At 39.6% G+C, this 14,861-nt stretch overlaps 1 protein-coding gene across 8 annotated transcripts in view; it reads left to right on the forward strand.

The window, feature by feature from the left end:
* pod1 (coronin pod1) overlaps positions 1–14,861 on the forward strand; it is a 155,879-nt gene that overhangs the window by 10,788 nt on the left and 130,230 nt on the right. For all 8 annotated transcript variants that reach the window (XM_067122029.1, XM_067122024.1, XM_067122023.1 and 5 more), the window contains exons 2-3: positions 5,153–5,321; positions 11,794–11,945. In XM_067122029.1, coding sequence (XP_066978130.1) covers positions 5,162–5,321; positions 11,794–11,945 — 312 coding nt within the window. In that variant the 5' untranslated portion in view covers positions 5,153–5,161. The remainder of the gene's footprint in view (positions 1–5,152; positions 5,322–11,793; positions 11,946–14,861) is intronic.

A 14,861-nucleotide genomic window follows, 5' to 3' on the forward strand; every position in this document is an offset into this window, starting at 1 on the left:
ACTGTGATAAATGCTTGTCAAGTGTGTTGGCCATACTGCCATTCCCACGGTATGCTGGTTGATAATTTTCATTTTCTGCTCTAAAGTGATGGAATGCCTCTTCTTGGCTGAACCACCAGCAGGAGACACTTGGGCATTTGGCAGACATACTGATATTATAAAAATTTGAGTTTTAAACAGTTTACATACAGTCAAATGCACAAAAATTACACACGAACACAGACCTAACTTGACTTCATAGATGGCGAGTGTGAGTGAGGTTGAGTTAGGGCGAGAGATACTCACATCCTAGCCTCTTGGGCCAACGTATCGTACACTGTACGCTGCCTGACTGCACACTGCTGCCTGCACCCGTCGCTCGTGAAATTTAAAAATACTGTCATATTGGTATTGCATTGAAACTTCGAAACCATTGTAACTGCTAACCCCATCACAAAATTGAATTATCATAAGAAGAAATAATTATAACTCAAGAACTACCTGTATGTGTATTTTTTCGGTTATCAGTTATTTTATGCAGTGAAGATTACTGTATGATAATATACCAAGAAATAAAAAAAGAAATGATATGGGAGAAAAAGAAGGTAGGTGTGTGTACTGTTATTTGTGCATGTGGGTGTGTATGTGTGTGTGATGGAATGGATGTATTTAGGTGTTTTCTTAGCCTAGTATCAGTTTCTCTCTCTCTCTCTCACTCTCTCAGTTTTCCCATTGATTATTTCATTACAGTTACAGGACAGTACTGCAAATATCCTCCCCACTTCCAGGTGGTGAAACTCCTTGCGTGGCCACTCACCTTCCAAAACAACCCTTTCTCTGGGTTAATCTTCCTGTAAACAACCTTATTGCCACTCCCCTCCTGTGGTGCTGAGCCTTCCGACCGCTCCCACCTTGGAAACTCCCCAGCCTCCCGCATCCCCCAAACCCTTTCTCAGTCAGTTTATGAGTGTAAGCAGTGTTACCAGCATTTCCCTAGACCTGCGCAGCATCACTAACGATTGGAGAGCGGTTTTTTCAAAATTGTATTATGTATATATATATATATATATATATATATATATATATATATATATATATATATATATATATATATATATATATATATATATATATATATATATATATATATATATATATATATATATATATATATATACAGGCAGTCCCTGTTTATGACAGGGGTGTCGTTCTGAGAGTGAGATGATAACCAGAAAATCGCCGATCGAAAAATCACAGGTGCTTTTTCGAAAATTGTCAAAAATCATAAGAAAACCTTTTTTTATAATGCTCTGTTAGGTGCATTGTAAAACGAGTAAACTGCATTATTATTGAGTTTTACATCAAAAAACCTTCAAATTATGATTATTCTGCCATTTTGGGGCCATATTTCTTCCGTCGGATCACCATTAACCGAGCATGCTGTTAACGGAACATGCGTCTATATATTATACATGAAATAATTTCTGATGAATATATTTGATCAAGCGTGATTTATATACGAACGTCATGAAGCTAACAAATGTTGCTTAATATCAAATTCACGGACTGCCTGTATATATATATATATATATATATATATATATATATATACAGGCAGTCCCTGGTTATCCCACGTCACAGTTAAAAATCAGTCAGGTGCTTTTTGGTAGCAAGTTTTGACTTATTGGCGCTGGAAACCGCTGATTTTCAGTTATCAGCACCTCTGTTAGGTATGTATCGGCACCAGTCCATTTATCCAATTATCGGCTCTGATAAGCAAAAATCAGTGATTTTTGGCACCGAAAATTGCCGATTTTCGTCGCTAGACAAGTCCCGTAAATATATCACCATTAACCAAGCATGCTGTTAATGGGGACTGCCTCTATATATTATACATGTATATATATATATATATATGTATGAATTTTTATCATATATATGATTTATATACAACCATGAATATACAAATGTTGCTATATATATATGAAATTATATATATATTCAGGAATATCCCGATGGGGAATTATCACCAATATGGAATTTATAAGAGATAAATGGACTGGTACTGCTTCGAGTCTTGTCGAACCCAAAATCGACACAGTTAAAATCCAGTCATAAGAAAACTCCTTTTAATGCTCTGGCGTTCTTGACCCTCTCTGCATTAGCTCAGTGGGTTTTACATCAAAAAACCTGGAAATTATGATTATTCTGCCGTTTTGGGGGCATATTTCTTCCGTGGGTTCGGCTCTGCAGTACCAGTCCATTTATCACTTATAAATTCCCCGGGAAATAATTTCTGATGAATATATTTGAAAGCGTCGTAATTTGATGTTAGCGACATTTGTAACCGTCATAAATACTATATATATATATATATATATATATATACATGTAGTGCTCGAGTTACGATGATTCGACTTACGATAATTCGCTTTACGATGGGGTTAGCAATTAATATCGATATGACAATATTTTGAAAATACATATTTTTAAATTTCGCGGGCGACTGGCGCAGGCAACAACGTACAATCAGGCAGCGTGCGATTATGCGATACGTTGGCCGAGAGGCTGGAATAGGTACATTAATTTAATGAGCTGACCTCACTTGCTCTCGTGGTGTCGGAAGTTAAAATAGGTCAGTGTTTGTTTGCAATTTTTGTGCGTTTGTAAATACAGGTAGTGCACGAGTGACGATAATTCGTCTTACGATAATTCAAGTTTACGATGGAGTTAGCAATTAATACCGGTACGACAATATTTAGAAAATATTTTAAAATTTCAAGCGGGCACAGGCAACAGCGTACACTACACTTGCCGTAGAATCAGGCAGCAAGAGAGACCAACTTACAATAGACCAACTTCTTTTTCTCCATCTCTTTATTCCATCTTCTAGTTAAAAAAGTAAGAGAATGATAAAAGTATTGTTAGTAACCTTATACTCTTGCGAAAATGCGTACAGCCATAAACAACCGAACGAGACTCTGTTGTTTTGCTAATAACGGAATCGGATAACAACTGTTTTGCTTGTATTTCAACCATCGTACGGTTAAACAATTATCGTAGTTATGTTAAAAATGACGTTAAATACTGGTATGTTTTTACACTACCCTTATCCGCTTTGGAGAAAAGATCGGCAAGGAAATATATTGCTACAGTAAATTTAAGCTGCAAGTTGTAGTTGAAGCTGAGAAAAGAATGTTCAAGCTGCTAATGACTATAAATTATCATGCATTGGCAACATGGATGAAACTCGACAGCAAATAAAATTGGAAAGTATTTCAATCAAAACTACTGGGCATGAAAGAACACATATTACTGCTGTTTTCACGCCAATAAAAGATAAATACGAAAAGCTCGTAGTATGATGATGAAATCAAGAGAAAATAGCGAACGGAATCTTGATTTTTTTTTTGACACAAAACAAACGGCCAGCCGCCAACGTCATCTATTAACAAAAAAGATGGCTAAATTATTTCACAACGAGTCATATTTAAGTTATATTTCGACTTAAAAACACTTCATATAACGAAAAATATATATGTCCCTTATAAATAAAGTATCTAGAGATTCATTTACGCTAACTAGAAGCAAGAAATGCCCTCTGAACCGAGTTAAATGTGGCGAAATAAAGACCGTGTGATCGATTCCCAAACCAAAACATTTGATCGCTATGATCGGAATTTATAATGTAAAAGCAATATAAGAATATTTACGATTGGATACAGTGTAGTAAAGCATAACTTTTTAAAAGATCCATGGAAAAGATGCACATTCGTTATTTTGGTGTTTGTATAATACGGTGTTATGTGAAAATAGAATACAGTATAATGTAGGGTATGCTACCGTATATGATATACGAAAGTGCAGGCTAGGCCTTGTTTGTTATTCAGTTCCTCTTTATACTGACTTATCATATCAATCTGCATTGAACCTGCAGAATTAGCTGACACTAATAATTATTATACCATACATTTACTGTATAAAGTATACTGTGTAGTGTAGGCTAGGCTACCATATACATAGATGGTACTGATTACCCAAGTGTAGGCTAGGCCATATTCGAGTTACGATTTTTTCAACAAACGATGAGTTTTTTGGAACCTAACCCCATCGTAAGTAGGGGAATACCTGTATAAACACACACACAGACAGTCCCCGGTTATTGGTGGGGGTTCCATTCCAACGGCGTGATGATAAGCGAACATCGACGATAACCAAAAATCGCCAGTTTTTGGCACTTATCGACACTGATAACTGGGCATTGGCACCTCTGTTAAGTGTGTATTGGTGCCAATACCTGATTATCGGTGCCAATAAATGGAAATCTGCGCATGTTGGCACCAAAAATAATTGACTTTTGTTGCTAGACATGACAAGCGCTGTAAACCGGTTGCAATAACCGAGCCAACCAATAACTGAACTGATATATATACTGCCTATATATATATATATATATATATATATATATATATATATATATATATATATATATATATATATATATATATATATATATATATATATATATATATATATATATATATATATATATATATATATATATATATCTCTGTACAGTATCTATCTATCTATCTCTGGTTACTAGGGTCTGGATGTGTTTGGATAATGTTGATGTTCAGATATGTGAATCTAGATAATTGAGGGATTACTGTACAAGAATAGATTAGAGAAAGTGATTGACGATTCTGTGAGTTTTTTAAAGGTGCCCTAATAAGGCTTTGAGACACCTCCATCCATATAATATAACTCCGTGAGGTGGGTATTTCAATTATTGCGTGGTGGTATTACCTACTGTTAACACAGCTACTTGGATTATGCAAGACATAGCCCTGAAGTAAAAGTTAAAGGTATAAAATGAGCCTCAGTTATCAAATACCAACTTTTAAAGTCTTTTATTTTGATAAATATTTGCAGATGATGATTTTAAATCTCAGTCATTCCTTCATAAATATATAAAAAGTAAGAAATGCTAACTGGTAAAACAGGACACTTGAAGTCTTTTCATCTGACAGTCTATAAATGAATGATTAAAAGTCATAGTTTGTATTTATGAAACATAAAATTGGTTTTAAAGAGTTCTAGTATTTCATAGGTTTTGTAACATAGTTTGAGTTAGCACTGAATTTTAATATGGTATAATGGTCTCCTGCAGGGTGGCAATATGGCGTGGCGGTTCAAGGTTAGCAAATACAAGAATGCTGCACCAATAGTGCCCAAGAAAGAAGACTGGGTGAATGATATTAAAGTGGGTGCCCCACAGTCATGTGGCAATCATGTGAAAGCATCTGCAGCTTTCATTGCTTTTAATGTGGAAAATAGAGGTAAAGTAACAATATATTTTAATGTCCTATTTTTAAGTATGGTTAAAGGACAACAAATTTTAAAGGTGATAAACCAAAATGGAGTTTTGATATGTTTTATTGTTCAGTGATGTTACAGTATCATGTAACAGTTTGTGTGATTATGATATTTGATTTTGATATTTGGTTTACAGTCACCATCAAAAGATCAAAATGCATAAATCAGTCTGACTTTTTTTTTTCCTTATACATCTATCACTCTCCTCTTGACATTTAATATGTTCACAACTTTTTCTCATCTGAGCTGTATGAGAATTTATACATTGGTTGGGATATTTGTTAATGGTTTTTGTAGTTTTTACATACTAAAACAACTCTTTAATTTGTTTCTATTGGGATACAAACCTATGCTTTCATAATTGGAGTAACCAGAGCTTTTTGCACTTTGGCTGGCTGTGCTGACTAAAAAAAACCTGAAATATTTCAGGTAGGCCCACTGATGTTGCCCTGACCTGTACTGACCTAGCTCATCCATTTTGTTACCAGCTTTGCAGTAGTCCAGATTCGGAGCACAGCAGGAGACACCATAGAGCAGTGATCTCCCTCCACCATCACAGATGGAGACTGTCCAGCAGCTCCTGTGAAAGAAGGGCTTTTCAGGAGGCTCTGCAAAGGCATTCTCCAACACCCTGTGACTGTCTTCAGCAAGTGTCAGGGGCTATTCTCCACTTAAAGCCTCTTTACAAGGGTGGTCAACCTCCTGGTGTACCTCTGTAGGAGAAGAACCTCTCAGTGGCTGGGGTGGAAGAATGCAGGGCAGCCCTCGCACAGGTGTTCAGACCAAGGGGGCATAGACCTTTCCTCTTCTTGGGAATTGTCGGCCCTGGTTAGTGGTTTCGAGCAGACATGCTCCCCCTAGAGAAGTCAAGGCCCCAAGCAGGATGTTATGAGGACCCTGGCAAGTTTGCAAGGCCCCCCTTACGAGCCCCTGAAGATGGCAGGAGACAGAGCACTTACATTAAAGATGGTTTTTTTTTCTTTTTAGTCCATGCTGGAGTCGTGGCCAAGATACAGAACCTAGCAATCGTGGACTTGAGGTTCGAGAGATTCTCTGTTCGGTCCTTGAGAGACTGTTGGTAGTGAAGATTTCCTATGGTGTTTGAACATTCATTCATATAGTATTACCAAGTTTTTGTTGTTTGATTTTATACTGTAAATACTCATGTTTCTGTGTAGATACAGACCAGAGCTTTTTTGTTAGAGTATATTCCCAGCATGAGATGGAAATGGCCGATGAAGCTTGGTGACAAAGTGGTTACCAAGGACTTTTAGCTGCCAATCTGTGCAGACATCTGCCCATATCATCACTTCCTTAGCTTGAAGCCAGGGTTTGCAGTCCTGCTGTACCCTGAGAAGATGTGCCCTGTCTGGTCACCTTTGCAGTGGAAGTGATATGAGGAAAATCCATAGGAAGGCCAAGAAGTGTTTGTCAGTTTCCTCATGGGTACCCCCTATTTTACACTGCCAAATAGGTTTGACTACTGCTTGCTTGATGCGTCCACCACATGCCCTTCCTGCCCATTCTTCTCGGGCTCATCCTTAGGGGGTTTATGTGCTTGGAGATTGTTCCCAACATGCACACACTGAGTGGGAACCCAGGGGTGCATTTAGTTTTTCCACAGTAAGACCCTTGAGCATGTTTGGGGTCCATTACCTCTGGCTTCTGTTATGCTGGCCATTATGGGTATACAGCATCAGCAGAGAGCCTTGAGCACCTAATGTTGATGTGGCCTACGCTTGATATCTTTGGCTACCCTTTTTTTTTTTTTTGTGTGTGTGTGTGTGTGTGTGTGTTCCCGGACCCCTTAACTTGGGACAAGAGTTTCACAGCTGATGTTCCTGCTTGGGACATCAGCCATGTTGACCATCCATTTGCTCTTGTTTTTCATGCAGGAGAAGCCCCAGTAACTGCTCCTGGGCCATTCTTTCCCTGGTGTCAGTGGGTCATGCTTTATGGTGGACCAGTTTGCAGTAAACCAGTCTAAGGCTCTGACCAAGCTGCTGAAAGATAGACACAATGTTCCCTTTGTCAGTTTGGTATGTGTTGTATTTCCCTGTTCAGACAGCAGTTAGATACATACAAGTGCCTAATTGTACAATCTGAGGCCTCTTGATTATTCCGAACACGCATAAGGTATCAGTGCCTTTGGCTTCTCACCTGTCTTAGTTTCCAATTGCCCCCAGTGATCCTACAGGTCTTCACCATTGTACTGGACCATTCTGCAGCTCAGAGCTCCCACGTAATTGGCCATTTGATCATTTATGAATGATGAGTTTGTAGTGAGATAAATCAAATTTTTGATGAAGCAGAACTGATTTTTTCATACAATTCCACAACTCATTTAATGATTTCCTTTCTCATAGCCCTGCTGATCTTTCAGCTTCATATGCAGATTTCATGAAAAGTGAGGCAGGTGATTAATGTGTAACTGAGGTTCTTGTTATTCAAGCATCATTCTGATACCATTTTTCTGTTGGTTAGAAAAAAAGACTAGTTTATATACAGTTGTCTGAAGTTCACAAATGTGAGTATATATGTGGTGGGGCTGTATGAAAAAACCAGTGTTTCATGACAAATATTTATTTTTGAGAACCTGTCTTGGTTAAGTATTTTTAATAGTCTCTCCATCATCAGCTTTATCTGCAATTACTTGGTGAAGGTTTGACAAGTGTTAAAATTGAAACAATCATTAACAAGCAAAACTTTCTCAATAGTTATTCCCCACCCATTCCCCACCCTTTACGGAGTGGGGGTAAGATGGCGAATGTTATGGTTGATCAGTTGTCCCTTGTTGGTGAAATCGGCCAGACGTGTAGACAAGCACTCTAAAATTTGTTTCTATATAAGTAACTTACTCAGTAATTACTTACTAAGAGTTTATGCTCGAACAGCAGCTTAAATTTTGAAATTCGCGATAGCCATTCTTTTGTTTATGTGTAGGTGACAAGACCCTGCCCACTTTTGTGGTAAGAGAGAGGAACAACTAAGCCAACAGACCAATTTGTTTCTGCTGCTGGTAACATTCACACATCGTGTGACTAAGCAGCTTGGTTTTGACAATTGTTTTTTCTTCCCATCCGGTGAAGTATTCTTTGTATGGGAGATAATTGTGCTTAATGTTTTGGTTACGATGAGCTTTAGAAAAAGAAGACATTCTCAACAGTTTTGGTACTTGCTTCGACGACATGATGACAGAATTTAGCCAAAGAAGACATTCTCCAGCTCGACAGCTCACCTGAACCATGCTTTGGTGCTGCGCACAGCTGTTTCTCCTACTGCTGGCCTTCCTGCCTTTTTTATCTACTTGCTCCCACGCCTGGCTCTCTCGCTTCCTTCCTGTGCCATTGCCAGTGTTGTCTGGGTTAACAGATGTTAACCTGGAAATAATAGTGAAGTGTTGTCTAGTGGAGGAGGTTGCTACTCGTCCCTCGATGCTCCTAGACAAAGGTCACTGTCAGACTCCCCTGCACCAGGAGGAGGCATACTGGAAGTCTAGGGGAGGATGGGGGGTTTACACACGGATAGTCGCCCCCTCGGTCGAACCTGTTACTGGTCCCAGGTATTGACAGACAGCCACTGGAAAGGTGTCTTATTGGATGTGTAGTGAAGAGGTAGCTATCCGGCTCCTTGGATCTCCTAAACCGAGTCCCTGTCAGACTCTCATGCACCAGAGAGAGGCATACTGAAGTCCATGGGAGTCCAGAGGTGTTTGCCCCTTGGTAGTTTCCCCTCAGTTGAGCCTGCTGTCCACAGGTGTCAACAGACAGCCATTGGAAAGGCATCTGTAGAGATGTACTTTTTGAAGTTTTGCTAGCCTTCGGTTACTCCTTTGCTGCAAAACCTCCAGTCATGCTTTGCTAGCCATTGGACTTCTCCTTCACTGCAAAGCTGCCATTTAAGCAGCAGATGCTCCTGGCTATACCGCCAAGTCACTACAGGTTGAGCCCCAACCAGAGGTGTTTGGAATGCCAGTATTGGTGCCAAGCGGAACATAAGCGCCCGATAGTGCCTGAGCGCCTGATAGCACCTGAGCGCCTGATAGCGCCTGAGCACCTAATAGTGCCAGAGCTAATTTTCATGTAGAGCTTCCAGCACCAGCTCTCATGCGTCTGGTGCCAGCCTACTAGTGGCTGACACCAGTCTCTCTTTAGCTCGTGCTGCATAGCGCGTCTTGCTTCTAAACTACGTGATTGCTGCAACCAGCAGCAGTATCCTCCTGAGAGCCATGATGAGCAGTGACGAGGAAGAATTTGCCTGTGCTGCCGTTGTTGTAGCACAAATGTATGATCAAATGTATAATTGTGGTAAGAAAAGGAAATGGACAAATGATTGGCTTCAACAGCGAAGGAACAAAAGAAGTTACGGAAGTATCTTCAACGAGCTCTCTGAAGAACGGCCTATTTTCAAAAAATACCTGAGAATATCCCTGCCAACATTTTAATTGCTTCTGGAGAAAGTAACCCCTTTAATCGAGAAAGAGGACACTCATCTTCGTGCCAGCATTCCAGCAGGAGCCAGACTGGAAGCTACACTTTTATTCCTAATTTCAGGATTATCTTACTCTCGGCCGCAGTTCCAGCTCCTGACTTTTTTGATTCCCTTGTGGTTTTTTGTTCATGCTTGTACTGGCCTCCTAGCGTATGGATTTTCTTTTTTATATCTTCTTCTGTAATTTTTTCTTTAATTACAAGCATCTCTTCCTTTAGTTTTTTCATTGCAGTGTCGCGAACATCTCTGTTTTTATATTCTTGTGGTTTCACATTCCATAGACACTGATAATGCTGATAAGCATATATGAGAAAATGAACTTCCTCTCGTTTCCATTCCATATTAGTAAGTAGTCATCGGCGGAGTGAGTCTGAGTGGCGCCTGCAGGCTTCAGCCATCAAGCGTGGTTTGATGCGTTGGGTGCTGCCTCATACATCTTGGGGAGCACTCAAGAGGGTGGGGCTAACAATAATTTGGGAGGAGTTGGTGATGAGTCTGAGGCATGCAGCATGCGGTGAAGCATAGTGTAAACTGGTCTTAACTCTGTGTTTTCTTCCAACTGGTTGAGAGCCATCTTTATCCAGCATAAACTGTCTCACACTAGCACCTATAGTTGCAGCAGGGGAGATTTCTACTAGTCTTCCCCCTTAGGTGTTACGAACAGGTAGTACAGGCAGTCCCTGGTTATCAGCGGGGTTCCGTTTCTGAGGATGTGATGATAACCGAAAATTGCTGCTAACCGAAAATCGTCGATTTTCGGTGCTTTTTCGGCGATTTTCTTGGTATATCGGCGCTGAAAAGCTCCAATTTTCGGTTATCGGCGCCAATAAGCGGAAATTGGCGATTTTCGGCGCTGAAAATTGCTGATTTTCATTGCTAGACAAGCCCCATAAAACCAGATCGCTGTTAACCGAGCCCACCGTTAACCGGGAACTGCTTGTATAGGTTTTCACTATCAACCCCTTCCTGGGTAAGTGAGAAACGTTATGTATTGGAGTCCGTACATTGTAATATCATACTCTACTTTGTTTTGACTGGAGTATTGTGCTTAGTTGTTATTGCTTTGTTTCTCTTTGTTAGGAGCAAACGAAGTTCATTAGAGTAAATAATGTTGGACTTATGTTTCAGAGCCATTGCTCCTCATAGAGCTGTTAATCAGCTCAGTGGTCTGGTAAAACTAAGATATACTTAACTTTTCCTCATTGGAGAAAGCTACCCTGAGTTGATCTAGAACCACCTTTTTTCCGGAAAAAATTGGTGGTGGTGTTTTGGGTGTGAGATGCCACAACAACTCAGTTAGGTAGGTGGTAACTCTTTAGGGATCATGTTTAGTTGTGGTTTTAGCTCCCATCAACTCTGCAGGCCTGAGGCACAGAGGCCAAACTTGCCATTCTGCGTTGCAAAATCTCAACCAATGGCTATATTCAGGGTCCACGTTCCATCTCCTTGCAATAGTGGACCTCACCTGATGAAGATCCTCTCTGACAAGAATTTGCCATGGGATCGTATGCATCAGGTAAACAGTGATAAGGATATTTCTATTATCTTATAATTTGGTTACAGGGAAATCTCTTGCACTCCTCCAGCACACAATGTTGGAGTCAGCTAATGATGGAGGGTAAGTTTCACCTCAAAAATAATGATTTTTATGACAAAATCAATTTTTTAGGTACTATTCTTACCCTCCATCATTGAGATCCATCCCTCCTGCCCTCTTAAGAAATTAAGAGATGACTGGTCAACCATACCACTCACTGTCTTACCCCCACCCCCTAAAGGGTTGGGGAATAACTATTGGGAGCGTTTTGCTTGTTAATGATTGTTTCAATTTTAACACTTGTCAAACCTGCGCCAAGTAGCCGTAGATAAAGCTAATGATAGAGGGTAAGTATCTAAAAAATTTATTTTATCATAAAAATCGTTATTATATTTTTTTTCTTGCAGGAGGAGGAAGTCTTGGCCTTGTACCTCTTGACTATAAAGGCCGAGTTGATTCTTCAACTCCTTTAATACATGGCCACTCAGATCTCATCACAGATTTTTGTTTCTCCCCCTTTGATGATGGGATGTTAGCTACCTGCTCAACAGATGCTAATGTAAGTACAGATTTTGATAAGGAAAGCCCCGATTTTAAGGAATAAATTTTTCTTTGTGACTTTTTTCATTGAATATAGAGTGGTCTAACTTTTATATCATGCAGCAATATGTATAAGACGCTTGGTGTATTTTCTTAGTATGTTATAATTTAATTTGAGTACTGATATATTGTAAGATATACCTGATTCACTTATTTTCATTATAGTAGCTCAATTTTAAATGCTAGTTTAATTCTCAAATACAGGTTACATTCATTTTACAATTTTTGGTGGTCTGTGCCTGAGAATAAGGTACCACTTACAATGTGCCTTTCCTGGTACATTGCAGATTGTAGAGGTTTTTGTAGCAGGCATTTTGGACTACAGTTCCATGACTCTTCCTTTTCCTTAAGTTCATTCTCTTTGGTTGTCCTGCATTGCCAATCAGCTTTTCATTTATTAATACTGTAAATTCTTTGAGTTATCCTTAAGAAAGTGTAACACTTATGACTCAGTCTCATTAACTATCTCATGATGAATTTTGATGCTTGTTGGACTGGTTGGTAAGAACTCTGCACTCGTATCAGATAGACAAAATTCCTTGCTAATTCTAATTTATGTTCTTTCAATATTTGTACAGTATAGGGTCTGTTTTATTTTGCAATACAGTGGGTCCACGCTTACTCACAGATCAGCAAATGCTGCTTCTGTTAGTCGCGGGTTTTTTTGTGGACTACATCTCCGAATATATCGCGGGAAATTCACCACTTTGTGAATTTGTCTGTGTTACATATATCCAAATCTATCGTGGAAAATTCACCGCTTCGCTGATATTGAAACAATTATCATGAAACACTCCAGTAATATCATTTCAAACAATTGAATATCATTGAAACACTTTATAGTAATATCATTTCAGAGTTTAAGATTAAGATAAAAGTACAATACAGTAAATTATTTGGGTACTCAGCAGTGATCAGTGTTGCATGAAGACAATGCTGGTGAATTAGCTGTGCAGTATGCTACTGTAGACTCCGTGGTTACTGCAGTGTATGTTACTGTACTCACAATGTAGAACACATGTACATACCTGTAAAAAATAGAATACTGTATGTCAAGCACCAAATGCAAACAGTTTACTCTATTAAAATATCATGCTAAAACACTTTATTAAAATTTCTAAGTTTAATACAGTGTATTAAGTTTACATAAATCATATGGGTACTCACCAGTGATCAGTATTGAATGAAGGTGATGATGATGAATTAGCTGTGTAGTACAGTCTACTCAGAATCCAGAAAATCTGTAAAAAAATAGAATACTGTATGTCAAACACCAAATACATTACAGGCAGTCCCCGGTTTATGACGGGGGTTCTGTTTTTACACCGCGTCGTAAACCGAAAATCTTCGCAAACCGAAAAATCGTTGGAAATCATCAAAAATCCTGAGAAAATCTTACTTTTAATGCTTTGGGTGTACTGAAAACAATGTAAACTACATTTTTATTGAGTTTTTCATAAAAAAAACTCCAAATTTTGATTATTCTGCTGTTTTAGAGCCATATCTCTTCCGTCGGATCAGCATACGACGCGTCGTAACCCCGAACATGCGTCGTAAACCGGGAAATAATTTCTGATGAATATATTTGAAAAGCGTCGTAACCTCAGAACGTTGTAAGCCGGACCCGTCGTAAACCGGGGACTGCCTGTATACTATATTGAACCATCATGCTAAAACACTTTAATATCATTTCAAAGTTTAATACACACAGTCCCCGGTTGACAGTGGGCTCGGTTAACGGTGATCTGGTTCTACGGTGCTTGTCCAGCGATGAAAATCGGCAATGTTCGGCAACAAAACTCACCAATTTCCTCTCATCGGCGCTGATAATTGGGTATTGGCGCTGATACATACCCAACAGAGGTGCTGATAACCGAAAATTGGTGCTTTTCGGCGCCAAGAAGCCCCAAAAATCTCCGAAAATGTGCCGAAAATCGCCAATTTTTGGTTAGCGGCAATTTTCGGTTATCATCACACACTCAGAACGGAACCCCCGCCGATAACCTGGGACTGCCTGTACAGTGTATTAAGATTGCATAAATCATATGGGGACTCACCAGTGATCAATGTTGAATGAAGATGATGATGAATTACCTGTGCATACCTGTAAAAAATAATACTCTATGTCAAACACCAAATATATTATACTGTACCTCACACTATCATGCTTAAACACTTCAATATTATTTCAAAGTTTAATATTAAGATTACGTAAATCTCACCCTCCAAACGTCATGTGTTGGATCCTGATCCAGTAGCGCCTGAGCTGTCCTCTGTTCCTGAGCGCACTTCCTTGTTAGAGCATCCTGCAGCTCCCAATGTCGCTTCTAGATGCTCCTCTTCTCGCGATGTAGTGGCTTTGGCAGTAGCGGCCAACCACCAGTTGACGCTGGAGCCCATTGGCGCTGGAGCGCACATTGACGCTGGAGCTCCCACTGGTGCCAGATCCTCCTTTGGCACCAGAGCTTCCATTGACACCAGATTGGCCAATGACAATTGGTCTTGCTTCTTCACATCATATGATGACAGCTTTTTCTTCTGTGGCGCCAGTGGTGTTAGACCCATCTGTGGCTCCCATTCAGCAGTGCCTAGATGACATTTTGAGCTTTTTGAAACCTCAACCTCCTCCACCTTGCGCAGTTGATGCGCCTCTTTCTCCAGTCTTGTCAGCTGAGGAGGAAACTTAAGATCAGGTAGAGGATACTCCAGCCACGGCATATTCAGCCCTTTTGCGCTTCCTTCTTCGCTCCTTTCCCAACTTTTTCTCTCCAGCGGCTCCTTCTTCTCTGGCTTCGACGTTCCAGATGAGTAATCTTCAGTCTGAATCATTCAAGCTCCCCAGATTGGTGCTTTCTACTTCAGCTAAGAAAGCCAG

Source organism: Macrobrachium rosenbergii, chromosome 20, assembly GCF_040412425.1.
Source record: "Macrobrachium rosenbergii isolate ZJJX-2024 chromosome 20, ASM4041242v1, whole genome shotgun sequence".
NCBI lineage: Eukaryota > Metazoa > Arthropoda > Malacostraca > Decapoda > Palaemonidae > Macrobrachium > Macrobrachium rosenbergii.